Raw genomic sequence first — 20,696 nt, forward strand, 5'->3', positions numbered from 1 at the left:
GTTTCTCTGGATCCAAACATTTTATTTAGGGCAGTTTCCAAATTATAATTATCTGTTTTCCTCCAAGAAATGCATAATTCATTGTTATAATTTTATATCAATTTATCAGGAAAAGTCTACTTAGAACATTGCAGTTTACATAGGTATTCATCTGAAATGTCTTATGGCTCCACCATTAAGCAAGGTGAAGTGGAGCACATAAGTATCTTATGTGGTAGATTTTGGAGTGCCATGATTTATTTATTATTCATTTTATCACAGGGAGTATCATTTTGATTGTCTGCCAAAATGACTTTTTATTTTATTTTTATTTTTTTTATTTTCCGATTTATATCCTGCCTTTTTCCTACAAAGGGCTCAAGGCAGCTTACATCTCCTCCTCCATCTTATCCCCACAACAACAACCCTGTGAGGTAGGCTGGGCTGAGAGTCTGTGACTGGCCCAAAGTCACCCAGTTGGCTCCATGGCCAAGCGGGGACTCGAACCCGGATCGTCCGAGTCCCAGTCCCATGCTCTTAACCACTACACCACACTTCATACAACAAATGGTAATATATTTAAGTTTTTCATACTTATATCAGTAGTTATGACTGCAGTTTTTGTCTTTCTCAGATTAGTCAAACAATGCAATCGTACTTGATTACAATAGACAGATGGACTAGATTGCTAACTGTGTTATTTTTGTAGTCATGATTCAGTGGTGTTACATCAAGTGTGGATTTCTTAGCTATTAAGAGACTGAAGATTACCGAAGCACCCTACATATCTCTAATGCCTTTTCAATAGCCTCACAACATTCCTTGTTTGGAATAGAAGAATATTTGTGGTGCTATTCAGACGTGCTTTTACAGACTCTTAGAAGAACAAAGCTATTGACCTTCCTATGAATTCATGTGCAATTCTAAATGTAGACAAGCTCAAGTAAATGGAAATAAGATTTTGACTCCAGTCCAGGATACAAATAATGTATAAACGGGTGTTTCTCAACAGGATCAGCTCTGTGCTACACTGGAAGATGTTTTAAAAAGTCATAGAGCTTCTTACCAATATGTTTCTGCTGGGAAAGTAATCTTAAAAGCAGATGGCTCATCCTCTAAACTATAGATTGGGAACCATGATGTGGGGTGGCAGGTTTACAAACTGCACACATGACTAGTTTATCAATGTCTCAGTAGCCTGGTAGACTAAGAATGATCCTTGATTCTTCTTTGCTAGTTAACAGGTAAAGGGCTGCAGAAAAAGATGGTTTGTGTCTCATTGGCTGCCTATGATCTTTTCTGGAGAATAAGTATTTGGCAACAATCTTGTAGAGGATAATGCACAAATGTTACAGTATCCAGGCAAATACATTTCAGCATTAAATTGCTGAAAATCTTTGGAAAGAATATGTCATGTGCATGTTAGTGAAAAACAGAAGTTATTTGAGGAAACATTTTCAAAATCACCTGAGTAAATCTGATAAGGTGTTAGCTTGACAGACAGAGCAAAAATAATTACAACACTGGCATGTAGTATTGAATTTCTACTTCAACTAAAAATACAAGGTTGTGCTAGCCAAAACAAGGTGTACATCAGCAATGCCAAGAAAGTTATTCCATTTTGAAAGCAAATACAGAGGACAAAATTCAACTTACTGAGGAAAAAACCTGGTAAGTTCATTCCTAGGAAACTGCAGCAAGTTCCTCCCACATATTTACAGAAGAAGATGGCTTTAATCTAAAGATACTCAGCAACACTTGACTTGTATCCAAAAGTGCGCTGGACGCTGTATTTGCAAGATAGGAACTAATAAATCTAGGCTGCTTCTTTCATAACTTAATTTGAAATACATTCCTATTCACTGTAAACTATACTTTTTATTATGAGAATCACATACCATGCTATATACAAGCATACTTCTAGCAAAGTAGTATTTTCATTTATATAAATGTTTATTTTGCTAGTGTGACAGAATCAATGCAGCACTATAATGATATTCCTTGTCAATGATAGCTGAATCTATAGAACTTTAGTAAGCAAAAACCTATTTTTAATAATCTGTGTCAGAGCTAGTTAGGCAGTTCTTTTGCATGCACAACATTTATTTTAAGCACACAATATACTTCTTTGTGGTTTAAAATAGGACACTTCACAAGTGCTACAGTGCTTTAAACAATGGCATTCATTGATCAAACCTAATTCCAGTCTGCCTCATACACAAAAATTGACTGGAATATTTCACCTTTTCCATCAGATAGAATCCCTGAGCCTAGGACTGGGAATGATTTGTGTAGCCAGTGGCTAAGTTAGTAGCTTCCTGAGTCAACCTGAAACGTTTATGGCTCAGTCAAGACATGTTGCATGAACCAGGTCATATAGAAAGCTCTGCAGTCTTATGAACTATCCTTCTGATAGTTCACCTCAGAACTGAGAACTCAAGCTCAAAAGTGAGAATAGAGCTGCTGTTGATCATTATAGCACCTAATAACAACTATGAGAGTATTTTATTTAAAATGCATATATAGTATTCACCATATAAGATCACAGACCATATAACAGTATAACACAGGAAATTTCATTACAGCATCACATGAGACCGTGACAGGGTAACCCAGACTTCCCACCATTCAGCTTTGCTCACAACCAGAACTCTATTTATGTGTCATAAATGTGAATGTATGACTTATTGCTATTGGTGAGACCACCATAAGAGGAGAAAGCAGCAGCTCTTCCAATTGTGTTTAGGTTCATCTCCATGACCCCAGAACATTGAAGCTAAAAATCTTGTGCCTGAATTTGTTGTTTTCCTCCTCCTTCCCAGTGCCCTTTCCTTTTGTGTCGCCTTTTAGATGGCAACCCTGCAGGTGGGGACAGCCTTATTTCTAATCTCTATAAACTACTCTGTGAGCCTTGGCTGAAGATTGGTATAAAAATCTTTTCAACAGAGAAATAGCGATCAACAATGAATTGTGGGGAGTGGGAAAAAACTGTTGACCATATGGCAGAACCTTACCTGTCCTTCTGACCCTGACCTTTCTCCACTAAGCTGACTCAAACCTTCTTTCAGTCAAAACACATTTCTACTGATATTATAGGAATTATTTCTGAATTTGAATCTAAGCATATGAATTGGCACCTGCAAATGTATGCAAATCAGTTTGCTTGTTTTCTTTCGGGGACTTCTATGCCGCCCCATTCGCCGAAGCCTCGGGGCAGCTCACAAACCATAAATAAATAGAATGCAATAAAACTATATAAATTAACAATATAAATTAAGTCGCCCTGGCCAAAGAATAAAATGAATAAATAATATTAACAATTAAAATAACATTTGAATAAAAAAGTCTTCGCCTGGCGCCGAAAAACGACGGCACCAGGCGGACCTCTCTGGGGAGCGCATTCCATAGATTGGGCGCCACCGCAGAGAAAGCCCTCCTCCGAGTACTCACCCTCCCAATTTCCTTCACGGAGGGTTCCCGAAGAAGGGCCTCTCCCGCTGATCTCAAGGGGCGGGCGGGCATATATGGACGTAAGCGCTCCTTCAGGTAACCAGGACCCAAGCCGTTAAGGGCTTTATAGGTCATCACCAACACCTAAGTTGCTACCCCAAATGGAGATTAGACTTGTGTCATGGAAAAGGCCAGAATACCACCATGATCATGAGGAGATAGAGGGGTATGCACATTCTGTCCTCATACTCATGCCTTCTCTGATGGTAATTCTTCATTGACCTGGGCTTGCTGTCTGTTGCTGCCTCTGTCTAGGGCAGGGGTCGGCAACCATTAACACTCAAAGAATCATTTGGACCCGTTTCCCACACAAAAGAAAACACCGGGAGCCGCAAAACCCTTTTGACATCTAAAATGAAGATAACACTGCATATCATTTTTTACCTTAATGCTATGTATATCTTCATTATGATTTAGCTGCAGCTCTTGTTCAGTCACTAAAAGCTGTTATTTTTAATCTTACATTATAAACTAGTAGGATTCCTTTCATATATTTTGAATAGGAGAACAGCTTCCTGAAGAGTCAAAGTCAGTGCTAAAGGGCTGCATGCATTAAACAGCAAACCCCATAAGTTCGTCACCAGTAAAAGCAAATGAATCTACCCACATATCATTAAACCTTTGGTTTTCTTCAGAAACTTTTCTTTTCTTTTCTTGATTTATCCATGGTTGGCCTACTGGGGGAAGTCGCAGATATAGGTGTGTTTAGTGACTGATTAGCAGATAAACAGTCAAGTGATGTGAATTGTGACAGGTCCCAAGCGCAGCTTTTATCATTCAGAGGAAGGAGATTACATTTGGACAAAGAGAATCTTTTCAGCAGCAGTTCGTGTAACATGAGAGCCTGCAGGAAGCTTGTTCCACTCTTTCCCTGCAATGTTGCAATTTACTTGACCTGCTAGCGCAGCGTTCCTGAGTGGATGCCTCATTATCACCTATTGGTATTTTGTAACTCAGAGCCTCAGTCACAGATTGGCGGCTGTGATGGGCGATGGAGCTGCAGCAGAGGAATTCAAGAGCCACGTGTGGCTCCAGAGCCGCGGGTTGCCTACCCCTGGTCTAGGGTCTAGCACCAATGAGCTCATGATGTTTAGCGTTTCCTGTGAGAAGCTTGTTAATTAGTTCTGTTTTCGGATACTCTTGAGTTTAATCTAAATGTAAACAGAGACCTAGATAGGCCAGAGGCTATCTGTTGACCGTATTTCCGTTGCTTAGGTACATGTGATCCCATGTTTAGTTGAGCTGGAAATAGGCTCTGGGCAGGACCCTGCCAACCTGACTGTGTTTACCACCAGATGAGCCTGGCCAAGGCCAACTGCTTGGTATGGGAACTCCTGGCTGCATATGCATCTTTCTTCAAAGATTCCACCTATTGAATTAGGTGCAACACATGTCAATTTCGCCTAGTTTAATGAGAGCAGGTGTGATTATGCAAACACCAACAAGCTTATGTAAGGTTAGTGAGTCTTCCTAAAACCTTGCTGCAGAATGTGATATATGCTGGCCAGGAGTCTGTCCCCTGCCATCTCTTGGCTGTAAGATTGTACTATGTTCTCACCTTGTCTTTATTACCTTTTAAATAGTCCACTAATAATGTACTTCATCTTTTACCTGCAAATGTGTTCACCGTCTCTGGATCATAAAATAAAAGCCACTGCCACTGGCAAAACAACCTCCCTAGTTTCCTAACACAGGTCTGACAACCTCACTTTCTTACCATGCTGCACCTGGCAACTCAAGCACTCTGGCGGGGCCTACTGCCCTGCCTTTCCCAGTACCCAGCCCTAGCATACCACGTATATGTAAGTCTAACTATCATTTTAATTTCCATAGCACTCTGGGGAAATACTACACTGGGTGCATTATGGGAAGCTAACATAGACGCCAGGCTTCTATTCCCCAAATTGGTGCCCTCCAGATATTTTGGACTTCAGCTTTTCTCGACCACTGGCTGCTGGAGGATTGATGGGGGCAGTAGATGATCAAGTATTAGCAAACAATTACATACCAACCTAAGTCCTTCAGAGTATCTATGCCTGCCTTGGGCGAGAAAAATCCTGTGCCAGCAGATAATGTGTTACACATGATGTGATCCAATCAGATGATCTTACACAACAAGTAAGCTCCTTGCCAGCTGGCAGATACAAATACAATAAGTTAATACAATGCTATTACAACCCACCAATTTCCATTTATAATTGGCACCCACTGCCTGCAGAACAAAGATGTAGGGGTTGGCAGGGAACTGGAAATAAGCAAAAATGCCACTTTCTGGAATGGGACAGGCTGACAGACCTTGCAAAAGGAAACTCTGCCTACCTGTCCCCATCAAGACGTAGCATTTTCATGCTTTTGGGGTGTTTTCCTGGAAAGTGCTAAATTTCAGTTGCACAAGTGGTAGTAATTTCTGCCAGGAACTTGGTGAGCCTCAAGGGCATTGGTAGGGGATTGAATTTTGCTCTATGTGTATTTAATTTTCCAGTTTGAAGTAAAATGGAGACAGGAAGACTTACAGTTTCCATCTCCTTGAGATACCTTTTGGAATGGAGTGGGAATTGGTACAGTATATTGCTACTGGAAGGGCAAGTTAACAGAAAACCAAGGACCCGCTTGCTTTCCTCACATGCTAAGGTCTCTTTGGATCTAACCCACTGGCTTTTGTCCTAAGTATAACACTTATAATGTTACAATATATGTAGCAATTATAAGCTCTATTTCAGTTTTGCTGCAATATAAATCTAACTTGTCACTGAAGAAGAGAAGGGGAAAAGCTTGAGTCTGTCCCCTCTGCAAATGCAGTTATTTTTATGTTCAGGAGAAAATTTGAATGAGCCATCTGAATGTTGTCTGTGTTGTTTTAAACTGTGCTAATTGTTCCAAGCTGACTCATGTAATGTGCACTGTAACTATGTAGAAGGATATTCTTATATAAAATGGTGTTATTTTTGGTACCTGCAATTCCAACAAATTAAGTTAACTGAATCTCTTTTAAGAAGAAAATACCACCAAGAACATTTCAGGATGAGCTCACACATATACTTGTCACGGAGAGATATCATAATGCATGACCTTGACTTTAATTCACTTTCAAATTATTTTGAGCCATGACTCTCAGAATGCAGGAAAGATTCTCTTAGGGGATCATAGCTATTAGGGGACAGACAAGTTCCTTCTCCCTCACTCTGGTGCAAATTGAGAACAGCATATCAAATGGCTTTCCAACTTTCCTGTAACAGGAAAAACAATTTGCTTCTTTGCTTTCATTCAGGCTCCTTTTTCAATCCAGTCTATCCCTTCCTACAAGAGGTCTCCATTCTATGGTACTTTAAAGCAACATACAGGTTTGTGAACCTGTCCTGTGCTATGAAAAAGTTATTTGTTGTACCTTTCAAGCCAATGTTTGCCAGCCTGATCAGAAGTTATGGCCATTTCATTTCAACAAAACCACATGCCTGTCATTTAAGAGAATGTGTAATTGATCTGTAAAGCTGTTCATACACTTCCTTCCCCAGTGCTTACAAGGGCTCTGACCAAACACCATCATGCATTTATATTCTGCCTCTTTTCCTCTTCTGACCAATTCAAGATGGCTTACATAACTGTTTTATTCTCAGAACAGCAACCCTGTGAGGTGTGTTATACTGAGAATGGATGATTGGCCATTCAGTGAGCTCCATGGCTGAGTACGGACTTGAACCTCGTTTTCCCAGGTCCTCAGTCAAACTCTCTAACTATCACACCACACTGGCTGTCCCATTGACATATTTTATTTGTTCATGCACTAAAGAAGGCCATGTTTAGCTATGTGAAAGAAATTGGACAAACTATTTCTTTTTAGTGATTTCAGTAGGATGTAAAAAACCATAATTAGAACTGAAGTACAGCTTGTCATTTAAAATGATGCAATTTATTACCCTGGCATTAATTTTAATTAACGTTTTGTTTTTTTATTAGTCCTAGTGCTGGGCAAACTTATCACTAAAGAAACTGTAATCAACTGTTTTGTTTGTCACTTGTTAAAACATTCCTCCATCAATCTCAGACAAAAGTTCTCCATGCTTCTGAGAACATGGACCCATGGCGTATTAGCTTAAACCACGTACAATTGTGAACTGCAGCATGGCACCGTACTAAGTATCAAGCTACACTATGTTATGGTTCCCTCTCTGAATGATGGTTTTCACATGCTCTGCTCTTCATCCTGGAGCCAGTTGGAGTAGGAGTGGTATAAGTGATATAAGTATATCACAGGATGAATCTGACCGAACACGCCTACGAGCTCATTATCGAGCCTATGCTGTGGTGGTGAGGGCAGTGAAGAAGAAATTCTTCTCCACTTCCATTGCCTCCTCACAGTGCTGTCCAGCGGAGCTCTTTTGAGTGATACATGGGCTGATACATCCTGGCCCTAAGAAAGATCCTGTACCACCTTCGATGGCCCGCTGCGACGACTTTGCCAAGCACTTTAGGGAGAAAATCGCTCAGATTCGTCACGAGCTGGACTCCACAAGTGATTCAGATCCTTCAGGGGAGATGCCAATGACTCCATCTGGTCAGGTATTATTGGATATATTTCAGTTATTGCGGCCTGATGATGTGGACAAGGTGCTTGGATGAGTACGTCCCACCACCTGCTTACTTGACCCTTGCCCGTCATGGCTGCTGACCAAAGCCAAACACGGGATTGGTGCCTGGGTCCTGGAGGTTATTAACGCCTCTCTGAGGGACTGCTGGGGGCCTGCTCCTTTAAAGGAGGCGGTAATCAGGCCTGTCCTAAAGAAGGCGTCCCTGGATCCAGAGATGGCCGCCAGTTATAGACCGGTGGCCAACATCCCGTTTTTGGGCAAGGTGTTGGAATGGGTGGTGGCGGGACAACTCCAAGCACTCTTGGATGAAACTGATTATCTGGACCCATTTCAGTTCGGCTTCACACCTGGGCTTGGTAATGAATCTGCCTTGGTCACCCTGTACGATGACCTGTGCAGGGAGAGAGACAGGGGGAGTGCGTCCCTGTTGGTCCTCCTGGAACTCTCAGCGGCTTTCGATACCATCGACCATGGTATCTTTCTGGATAGGCTGGCAGGATTAGGAGTAGGAGGCACTGCTTGGCAGCGGTTCTGCTCCTATCTCGATGGCCGATTCCAGAAGGTGGTGCTGGGGGACTTTGGCTCTGCGCCATGGCAGCTATGCCATGGAGTACCACAGGGTTCCATCTTGTCCCCCTTGCTATTTAATATCTACATGAAACCGCTGGGAGAGGTCATCAGGAGGTTTGGGCTGTGGGATCATCAGTATGCTGATGACACCCAGCTCCACCTCTCTTTTTCAACCAATCCAGGTGAGGCAGTGACTGTACTGAACCAGTGTCTGGCCGAGGTAATAGGCTGGATGAGAGCTAATAAACTGAAACTTAATCCAGCCAAGGCGGAAGTCCTGTTGGTGGGTAGATCGAGCTCCTGGATAGGTGGCCTGGATGGGGTTGCACTCCCTCTAAAGGACAGGGTCCGCAGCTTGGGAGTGCTCCTCGACCCAGAGCTGTCCTTGGAAGCTCAAGTGACTGCAGTGGCGAGGAGCGCTTTCCTTCAGCTTCAGCTAATCTATCAGCTGCGCCCCTACCTGGAAGAAGACTGCCTAACAACAATGACACATGCATTGGTTACTTCCCGGTTGGATTTCTGTAACACGCTCTATGTGGGGCTGCCCCGGAAGACAGTCTGGACACTTCAGATGGTGCAAAACAGAGCAGACAGGTTGCTGACAGGGACTGGGCATTATTCTCACATAACACCAGTCCTCTACCAGTTCTACTGGCTTCCCATCAAAGTCTGGGCTTAATTCAAGGTGCTGGTTATTACCTATAAAGCCCTAAATGGCTTGGGACCTGGATACCTGAAGGAACGCCTTCTTCCATATTTGCTCTCCCGCCCCTTGAGATCGGCAGCAGAGGCTTTCCTCTGGGAATGCTCCGTGAAAGATATTAGGAAGCAAAGTACCTGGAGGAGGGCTTTCTCTGCAGTGGTGCCCCATCTATGGAATGTGCTCCCCAGAGAGGTCCGCCTGGCACCGTCGTTGTTTGTTTTTCAGCACCAGGTTAAGACCTTTTTATTCCAACGGTATTTTAGTAAGTTTTAATATTGTCTTTTTATGTTTTTAATTGCAGCTAGTGTGCATCGGGAATTTATTTATGTTATACTTCATATTGTAGGCCATCCTGAAGCTTTTTGCGAATAGGATGGCATATAAATATTTTAAATAAATAAATAATTGTCCAACCAGGAATTGCAGAAGAGCTGCCTTTATCTGATGAATTTCAGAACTTTCCCTTGTCCCTCCTCTGAAAGTCCTCATAGTGCCACCCTCCATTATGGACATCTAAAGTAAACTAAACAAGAAAACAACAACTGAATACTTGAGAGAAATGGCATCAGTTGAGTAGCCAGATGCAGAAATGAAGGCTAGCGATGACTGAAAAAGAAAGGTTGGATAAGGTGTGGATGTTCTTATGTGCTTGTTTCTTCAAACCTAAGCTGCTGAAGGATTTAAAATTCAATGTTTTGCAGTGAGCAGTTTGGGAAAGAGTAACTAAAGTGTTAATGTGGTCTCATTTTGTGAGCACTGCAAACAGGATCTTTAGATTTCCCTTAGAAAATAAAGGACACCCACAGAGATGGTGAGGTTTAGTTGTCCACTAGACATGCAGATCTTACAGTGCAAAATATAGATGACAACTTGTAATCAATCTTGGTTTGAATAATGAACACTAACATTTATTAGATAACTATCCCGGCTTGGTACAGTCATAAACATAATAAATTCTATCTACAACCAAGCTAATTTCAAGTTTCGGCAGCATCTCTAATTAGCACTATTTCTAATGACAACAAAAACACTAAACAAAGAGACTTCTATTTGCATCCCTCCCTCACAGTCTTCCTTTCCATAAAATTATTTTCATTTGTGTAGAAAATAGAAGCGAAAGACCTCATTAAAAATTATTCATAAAATGTATTAAGGGATTGTCAAAGCAGGATCAATATCACAGAATTATAGAAATTTCTTGTATAACATCATATTAGAGGATAAAAGGAGCATTAGATCTAAATTCTAGAAGGATTATGTATCATATTCAAGTAAAAGTCAGTTGGCACATAAGCAGTGGCTGGAAAACTTCTTGAATTCATTATATATACTTATAAATATGGAAATATAATAATTTCTATTGGTGTGTTTAAGTGGAAGTAATGGAATGTTATAGACCTAAATTATTTCCTTTATTTAAAAAAAGTACTTTGCTGCTCCGGATAGTTTTAATAGAGATGGTTGCAAAATCTCTTGGGGTGGGGTTATTTATTTTTATATTATTTTTGACATTTATATGTCACCTCCTACTCTAAGTGGGGTGTCTGGGCAGCTCTGGGTTAGAAGAAGGGATGATGTAGGAGAGTCGAGGAGATGCAGGTCAAGCATGACACTGCACTGGCAGAACACGTAAAGCATCACACAGAAAATCTGTGACAGGATATTGGAAACAGGGTTTGGTGCACTGTCCACTTTTCTTCCACCCAGATGTTTTGCATTATGAGCAAGTCTGATCCCAAGGACTCCAAGGATGCTTCTAAAGTCACTTAAAAATCTGATTGCATTATCATTCAATGGGTTTAGCACAGGAAATGGAAAAGGGGAACTTAAAAATGAGTTTCTCTTTAGGATACATGCAGAGTCATGCAGGATGTGCAGGCCAAGCTTGCAGTCTGCTCCAAGCATCTCACAAACAGGGTCCCACAAGCACCTTCTTATTTGTCTAACTCTTGCAGAGCCACCTCAACACACCTAAACAGGTCTCTAGTGGGAAAGTGATGTCCTTCTCACATCAGTCTCTGCTGACGACACTATTCACATCAATCACCACTCTTACCACCACTCCCTCCATTTATAGAGATCTGCAGCTGTTCCTTTCCTAGCTAAGTTGGGAAGTCCCTCAGGGGAATGATTTATTATTATTTTTTAAATATGCTTTATCATGCCAGGATGCCAGTTTGGTGATAAAAGTAAGCCACTATATTTCATTATTGGTTAAAACAGCTAATCATAAAATAGCATTGCTTTCTGATTACATGTTTTGCAGTGAGTGACTGTAAACCAGATGCCAGGATCTCAGCCAGGGCTGCCTTATAATGTTGGGGAGAAAGGCTGGCACCGAGCAAATATAATGGCAATAATGAAAGCAGTGCTGTTGGCGCTGCTTTGCACACTGGGAAGTCAGGATTGCCTTGTCCACCCACTACTGGAGCAACAGCAGACCAACAAAAAAGCCACATGAAGAGAACTTGGAGGAATTTCAGAGGCAAGTGAGGCTTGTATTTCAATTATTTTGTACATAGAATGAGGCAGTTTAATTGCTGCAGTACAAACATCTCTGGCAACACAATGGCATATAGTATGAGGAGATATTAAAGAGAAACCATAGTGTACTGAGAATCAAATTTATGTCTAGCCCTGAAGTATACGGAGGAAAAAATATCTTCCCTTATTCAATAAGAGACATCAAGAATATTCAGTGGATTCATGCAACTTTATAACTAGGGAATAAGGAAAACAGTCATCTGAAAATGTTTTGAACAAATTATGCCTGTGTTTTGGCTCTGTCAAGAGGTATGTACTTTCCTACCAAGACAATTATATGAGACAATATGAGAAAAACCAAATATATCTCGTAAGAGGTAGGGACTTACAGATTCTTTTTTGCTCATACTTCTGCTGTGAGAACGAGAATGAGAAAAATTAATGAAAAAGGACTCTTTCTTGGCAGTAGACAAAGGTGGAGACCCTGTGTATTCACGTCCTCCAGACAAACTTTCAATGCTTGGAGAAGAGCTGACGTTTTTTGAACTCTGCCCTGTAAAGCAAACAGACATGAGCAAAATAACGATCAGTAGAAGATATTGACATCAAAGAGCTCCTTCTCTGTAGTGCCACTTGGTAACTTTCATGAACAGATCAACTCAGGGTGAGATTTTGTGACATCAAAGCACATCTGTCTACACATAAAGGAGATGCGGAGTGCTACTGTGAGGCAGAGGTAGCTCTCCACAATGTAACTGTGCACCAAAGAGCCATGAAGAGTCACACACATAACATTTTGTGCAAGGAACACAGAAACTGGATTTGAAATTGGGAGGCGTGGGGGGTAGTGATGGCAGGAGGAAAGGTAAGCAAAACAGATATATATATAGTATATCAAAATCCTACATACCAATAATTTATTTATTCTCAAAGTTGGATCCTTATGTAGCCCAAAAGAGTACTATGCATGTGCAGGGGAGAGGTATTAGGTGTGGCAAGGGGTCTTCAATTTTGTGGACAAAAATTGAAAACAAAAAATTGAAAAAGAACAAACACCCTAAGAGAACCATCCAACCAGCCGGTGATGACTGAATATGTTGGTGATCAGGATGTTGATGATCTGCTGAAGGAAGGGCAGAAAAAGGAAGAGAAAACGAACGGGAACAGAAATGGAATGTAATATCCTGGGAGAGGGCACAGCTAGTTAGTTGAAACTTTGGACAGGAGCACTCCACAAAGCAGCATTCTGTTCTAGGTTCTGTATGCATGGGCTTAATTCTGAAACTCTTTGCAGCCTCTTTTGCTCATTAAGTCTATGATGGAAATGGATATATTTTATCCCACCTTTTACCTCCACTATTGAAAACACCAATGGCAGTGAATAATGTAATCAAAGTTAGAACTATAAACAAACACAGGGTTTCAAATTTCAGAAGCTTAAAAGCCATTTAACAATCCAGGAAGACAAATGACTGCTAGAAGAGAAAAGTCTTCCTGGATTGGTATCAATAGAAGACCTTCAAAGGGAACAAAGGTATCAACAGAAGATCTTCAAAGGAAACAAAGACCTTCAAAAGTATCAACAGAAGACCGTCAAAGGGAACAAAGCAAGCTGTCCTAGTAACTCTAGTACCTGAGCAAATGCACAGGAGTGTGCAAGTTTTCAATTAATACCTTCTTTGGGCACAATCTTATGCATATTTAGACCTTACTGAAGGAATCTCATTGTCACCGAGGCAAATGATAATTCCTTATATACACTGTTCCACTGCTTGGTGAGTAATGCCAGATCTGACATCAGTGGTCAGCAAAGTCCATCATCTGCCAAGGAAGAGCATACTAAGGCATTCATCCATGTCCTGCTGGGAGGAATGGCCTGTGACAAGGACTCAAGTGTCTTATTTCTTTAGATCTCAGCATGCATGGCCTGCTACTCTACTCCATGCCTTCATATTCTCAACAGGTGCCCTACCAGGCCAACCACTGATGCCATCCTTCCCATGAAATGAAAGCATTTCTACTAAACACAATGTGGTCTATGCTTTTCTACCAGGTATGGTGGTATAAGATTTCTTCCTCTATAGTTCAGTTGAGGAGAATGAGTGAATTAATTAATTAATTAAATAAAAAGCTTTTCTATATTGTAGTTCACCTTGTGTCCCAGGACGGTGATATGATAAAGCACAGCATAGTCTGAATTAACACAAATAAAACCCATCTTTAAAAAAGCATCAACAGTTAAAGTATCAGCAAATCATTTGTGAAAATCCCCCCTTTTTTTGAGAATGCTTCATTCTTTTGCCTTATGGTCATATGGTTAAGTATGATGAGTAGTTTGGTGATATAGACACAATGTTACACTTGGACCTGTAAGATCTGACCAGATCTGCAAAAGTTTTGAGTACTTGTATAAGCACCTTGCAGTATAATTTAAATTATATATCTGTATATATATGGACTGAGCCTGATGACTATACAGTCTTCATAATCTGTAATTGGACAAAATCCATGTGGTAGAAAGTTGCCTGTATTCCTCACAATGGCCTTCAACAGTAAAAATACAAAGTGCAAGCCTATACCATTGGCTATTTCTACATTTATTTATTAGATTTATATCCTGTTTTTTTCCTTACAATGCATTCAAAGCAGCTTACATAATTCTCTGCCTCCTGCTCTCAATCATCTCCACACAAGAATGGACAGAGAGTCTGTGCCTGGTCCAAAGTCACCCAGATGGCCAAGTGGGCACTAGAACTGAGATTGCCTGAGTCCTATTCCCATCCTCTTAACCATTATACCACATTGGCATTTAGTTACTTGGTTACTCAGTAACACTTAGTCAATCTTTTTTTAAATATATTTGTAACTATTTAGCCTAGGAATTTTGATCCAATTGTACTCAATGTGTCAATTGAGTTGTCACAAGGTCATGCAGTTTGGGAATGATGTCTTGAATCAAATAGATATTGAAATTTTTAAAATTGTGGTTCATGGAATAATCCTTTTTAAAGTTTGTTACATTTTAGTCTGTGAATTTTCAAAATCAAAATGTTACAAGTAGAAAGCAAACAAAGGGTGGAATTCATGGAAAGAGATAAAGAGATTTTCACTGTTCACAAGGCAAAGCAGCAGAACATCATAACATATTAATTTTGGAAGGAATTAAAGTTTACAATTTAAAGCCTATGCCCAAAAATTGCTGATAGTTTTACTATTTGTTAATGTGAGAGCAAAGAACACCTGGAAAAAGCAATCTCCGAGACAATTGAATGATGATAAATCACCTATGGCTTTATAAAGCAAATGCAAATGTCTTGGAGGGGATTACACAGTAAATTGGAATTTATATCAACCTATATATCTTCTATCTAAGGGACTGCAGGTGGCACAGTGGTTTAAACTGCTGTGCTGCTGGGCTGGTTGATCGAAAGGTCACCAGTTCGAATCTGCACAACGGAGTGACTTCCCGTTGCTCTGTCCCAGTTCCTGCCAACCTAGCAGTTCGGGAGCATGCAATTGCAAGTAGATAAAAAGGTAGCACTTTGGTGGGCAGGCAACAGCGTTCCGTGCACTTCCGTGTTTAGTCATGCTGGCCACATGACCATGGAGACTGTCTGCGGACAAATGCTGGCTCCCTCTGCTAGAAAATGGAGATGAGCACTGCCCCCTAGAGTTAGGCATGACTGGACTTTAATGTCAAGGGGAAACCTTTACCTTTATATATCTTCTATAATAGCCCTTTCATTCTTAAACCACATCATTGTTACTATATTACTGTAAAGCTTTCCTAGCATAGCCATATTCCCTTGTTGCATTTTGTTTGTTTTGTTGTTTTGAGATTTTTTAGTTGCTATTCTGTTGTTTTTAGATATGTCAAAACATTTTCAGTCTTGATCTGCCTAAAAAGTATATTTCCTGGGACTAAAAATATGGTTAAAATATTGTGAAAAGCTAGAAACAGGAATAAAGCAGTATTTACCCTATTAGCACATACTAGTAGGCACACTAATAAACATGTGAGAGATAAAGAGAGCTCTATTTACCTGTAATTCCTCTGGATCTAGCTATGACCAGCAGCCATTAATAGATTTGTTTAGGGTACAATCCTTTGGCCACAGGGTAGAGTCTAGCTGGGTAAAGGATTATTTGGAAACTCACTCTGAGGTTGAAAGTGAGACTTCCAACTTGTAGAAAGATCCATGTTGCAGTTGGCTGCAACTTTGAGTTCACAAGACTGAATATGACAGAATTTGTAGAAATTGTGGGGATTTGGAAGGAGACAGATGCTGCCAGCATGCATGGTATTCTGGTGGTGTCACAACATCCTCTCCTTATGCCCCAGATTTAAATGTCTGAAATTGACTACATATGCATTTTGTTGGGTGGGAGAAGATTGGAAGTTACCTTTGCCTCCATGCTTCTTCTGACTATCTTAGGATGCCTCCAATCCTTCTAGTTTGGAGAGTTATGGGAAACCTCACTGAACTATGCTTCTCATTCATTTTTAAAGGATTAGAAAATCTGTAGGGAAGTAAGGATATAACTGTACCAATGTTTAGACAGAAACATATCCTACAGCTTCCAGAATGTCCAAGTCAGCCATGTTGGTTGCAGAATGCTGGGAGGCGAAGGACTTTTTAATGTCCAAAAATGCATAGGATTATGCCCTAAAAGTATTATAGACAGTGTTTGACTATTGGCTTGGAATTTATCATATATAAGAAACAAGGTTATTTCATTTATGTAAATGAGAACATCTTCATAGTAAATATCTATTTTATACTACAGACAGGTTTAACATTGAAAGATCAGCTCACAGATAAACTAGCTTTTTAGCTTGTGGATATATCAACAAGCTGCCATATTGATCTTGGCTTAGATCCTATGGCAACTTAAGGAAGTTCATGGAAAAGCAGGTTGCTTACCTGTAACTGATGTTCTTTGAGTGGCCATCTGTGCAGTCACACATATGGGTGCTGCACCTGCGCAGTGCCTTTGGCCGGAAGATTACAAGCTAATGGTTTTTGGCAGGAAAGCTCCCCTCCCCCTCCCCCATGGCCTATAAAGAGTGGAGCGTCCGCCATTTTGTTCAGTCTTTGATGACCGAACGTACACCCCCATGTGGAAAAAATATCCCTACTGTAAACGATATCAGTACCAAGAAAAAATGGAAACGTTCGGTACCGACGAAAATGTCCACTCACTGACACCAAGCGGGCCCAGCGGGTCGGTTGTGTGACTGCAAAGATGGCCACTCGAAGAACATCAGTTACAGGTAAGCAACCTGCTTTTCTTTGTCGTGGCCTCTGTGCATCACACATATGGGTAGATTAACAAGCTTACCATAATGGAGGAGGGGAAGTGTCCTCAACAAAGAACAGATAAAAGAATGGCTCTGCCGAAGGAGCAATCTTGTTGAGCCTGAACGTCTAAACGATAATGTTTGGCGAAAGTGCAAGGGTTCGCCCAAGTAGCAGCTCGACATACATCGTCAATTGGGACTCCCGATGCGAAGGCAGATGAGGCAGCAACAGCCCTAGTTGAATGGCTTCGAGGAGCTGTGGGTAAGTCAATCTTAGCCAGTTGATAAGATAAAGTGATAGTATGGACTATCCACTTAGAAATTCTCTGCAGAGTGACAGGAGCGCCTTGATCTCTGGTAGCATATTTAACAAAAAGTCTAATTGAGTGTTGAATAGATTCCGTCCTAGATCTGTGGAAGGCTGAGCAGCGCCGAACGTCAAGTGAGTGCAACGATCTTTCTAATGGAGTTGACGGAGACGGAAAGAAGGCAGGTAAGATAATAACTTGTCCCATATGAAAAGGTGTGGACACCTTAGGGAGAAAGGATGGATCGAGCTGCAGGATGACCTTTTCTCTGTGAAAATTTAGGTAAGGAGGGTCTATGCAGAGAGCGCAGAGCTCACTGGCACTTCGGACCGAGGTAACCGCCACTAGAAATGCTGTCTTCCATGAAACAAGACGTAAATCGACTGCTGCCAATGGTTCGAAAGGAGCTCTTGTAAGCGCTTGCAAAACAACAGAGAGACTCCAGGTAGGCATTACTGGCCTGATTGATGGATTGAGATTATAAAGACCCTTAAGAAACCTCTTAATAGTAGGTTGAGAGAAGATGGATGATCCGTCCACCATGCTGCGATGATAGGTGATTGCTGCCGTATACACTTTAATTGAAGATGGTTTCAGTCCAGAGTGGTGCAGTTCTAATAGGAACTGAAGAATTTGATGTATCGATGATGTAAATGGAGAGAACGAACGAGACTCGGCAAAAGTGGAAAATCGTCTCCATTTAGCCGTGTAGGACTTCCGTGTAGATGGCTTTAAAGCGGAATCAAGGATGTGTTGAACATCCGGATGAAAGGTTGTCGGATTCGATGGAAAAACTGTCGAATCCGACAGTGCTGGTGGATCGAAAGAGGAAGCAGCGCCAACCCCAGCAGATTTGAAGGTCCTGAACGCAGTGGATTTGAAGGCAGAATTCGAACCACTTGAAGTTGCTGTCAATACAGATGAAGCAAAGTTAGCTATCGGATTCGCCATGCTGTTAGGTTCAACAATAGTACATCTGGATGGTGAAGCATACCATCCTGTTGGGTTATGAGGTACGGAAGCAGTGGAAGATGAAGGTATTCCCCGTGAGAGATGTCGAGCAGTGTGGCAAACCAATGTTGGCATGGCCACCAAGGGGTAATTAGTATCCCTGAGGCCCAATCGTATACTATCTTCGCTATTACTCTCATCACAAGAGGAATTGGCGGGAAGGCATAAAAGTTCAGGTTGTTCCATGGGACCATGAAGGTGTCCCCTACGGATCCCTACCCGATTCCCGCTCTTGAACAGAAAGCGTCGCACACCTTGTTCTGTTGGGTGGTGAACAAGTCCACATCAGGGAACCCCCAGCAATGAAAAAGATTGCCGTGTATCTGAGGATCTAGCTCCCATTCGTGAGAGATGAACATGCGCCTGCTGAGGAGGTCCACTTCCACATTGTCTGTACCAGCCAAATGAACTGCCATTAGTGTAATGTCTCTCGAAATGCACCAGTCCCAAATCCGCATAGAAAGTCTGGCCAGAGTTGGGGACTTGGTTCCACCTTGTTTGTTCAGATAAAAGACGGTGACTATGTTGTCTGACGTTATCTGAACGACCTGATGTTGGAGAACATCCTTGAAAGAACGTAGGGCTTTGAATACCGCCAACAGCTCCAGGAAGTTGATATGATTCGTGGATTCCTGATGAGTTCACGTGCCCTGGGTATATAGGCCGGAGCATACCGCTCCCCACCCCAGAAGAGATGCGTCGGTACCGAGGGTTATTGATGGGCATTGGGGCCTGAAAGCAACCCCAACTGTCAGATTGGTTGGGACCGACCACCAAAGTAGAGAATGGAGCACCGAGGATGGGATTCGAAGCAACTTCGACGGTGGGTCTCTCTGTGGGTGGAACATCTTGTTGAGAAATAGTTGTAAAGGACAAAGCCGAAGTGTGGCGTGTGGCACCACAGCAACGGAGGAAGCCATATGTCCCAGAAGCCTCTGGATGGACTTCACTGGAACCGTCTCGTCACATTCGATGGATGTGGCAAGCGAGAGTCTACTGTCTGTCCTGAAGGAGGAAGGCTTTTTCCAGCGTCGAATCCAAATGGGCTCCGATGAATGTAAGCGTCTGCATCGGAAGGAGAGAAGATTTCTCGGTATTAATGCATAGGCCCAGATCGTCCAATAAGGCACAGGTTGTATGGATGGATGTGAGGTGTCCTTCCTTAGACTGGGACACCAGGAGCCAGTCATCAAGGTAAGGGTAAACTTGTATGCCTTGGAGGCGTAGGAAAGCGCAGACAGGGGCCATGCATTTGGTGAACACTCTCGGAGCGGTGGCCAGACCGAAGGGTAGAACTGTAAATTCGTATAAATTGAGTGCAACAGCAAAATGAAGGAAACGCCTATAACTGGGATGAATCAAAATATGGAAATAATTATCCTTCAAGTCCAATGAGGCGAACCATTCTTCTTTCCTTAGCAACGGCAAAATATTTTGAAGGGTGGTCATTCAAAACCTTTTTGTCACAATAAATCGAGTCAGAGTACGTAAGTCCAAAATTGGATGTAGACCACCATCCTGCTTTGGGACCGTAAAATATCTGGAGTAGAATCTGTGGAGTCCGTCATGTGGAGTTACTTGACGAATTGCTCCTTTACGAAGAAGTTGTTGTATTTCATCGAGCAATACTGGCGAGCATGATGTAAACCGGATCAGACTCGATGGAGGAATGATGTCGAATTCTATCCGATAGCCGTGCTGTATGATGGATAATACCCACCGGTCAGATGTGATGGACTCCCAAATGGGGAGTCGGCTTCTCAGCCAGTCCCCAGATGAGAGGGAGGTGGGTATGGAAGGGGTCAGAGGAATGGTTCGCCAGTCCCGTCAACGCTGCCTCCTATCTCTGTCATAACGGCGACGGCCCTGTTGATAACATTGCTGGGGCTGTTGATGGAGGCGTTGCTGTTGCTGCGGCTGTTGCCTAGGCTGATAAGATTGTCTATAGGATGGATAGATCCATGCCCACTTACGCCTAGGTTGAGTCTGGAGCTCTATCCGTCGGGCCATCCTGTAGGACTCGTGGAGTTTTTTCAGCTTGTGGTCGGTCCAGGAGTAGAAAAGCCCGGACCCGTCAAAGGGCATTTTCTCAATTTGCTGCTTAGTCTCCGGAAAGTTGGAACTCCTTAACCAGGCATGTCTGCGGAGAGACAGCACCAACCAAGGCTCTTGAGTCAGTGTCCACATGATGCCTGGCTGTGGACAACTGCTGGACGGCGACCTGCATCACCTCCTTTATCAGC

At 42.0% G+C, this 20,696-nt stretch overlaps 1 protein-coding gene across 13 annotated transcripts in view; it reads right to left on the reverse strand.

The window, feature by feature from the left end:
* TBC1D5 (TBC1 domain family member 5) overlaps positions 1-20,696 on the reverse strand; it is a 304,343-nt gene that overhangs the window by 20,956 nt on the left and 262,691 nt on the right. For all 13 annotated transcript variants that reach the window (XM_044449385.1, XM_044449373.1, XM_044449377.1 and 10 more), the window contains one exon: positions 12,222-12,385. In XM_044449385.1, coding sequence (XP_044305320.1) covers positions 12,222-12,385 — 164 coding nt within the window. The remainder of the gene's footprint in view (positions 1-12,221; positions 12,386-20,696) is intronic.

Source organism: Varanus komodoensis, unplaced genomic scaffold, assembly GCF_004798865.1.
Source record: "Varanus komodoensis strain SLA01 unplaced genomic scaffold, ASM479886v1 scaffold58, whole genome shotgun sequence".
NCBI classification, from domain to species: Eukaryota; Metazoa; Chordata; class Lepidosauria; order Squamata; family Varanidae; genus Varanus; species Varanus komodoensis.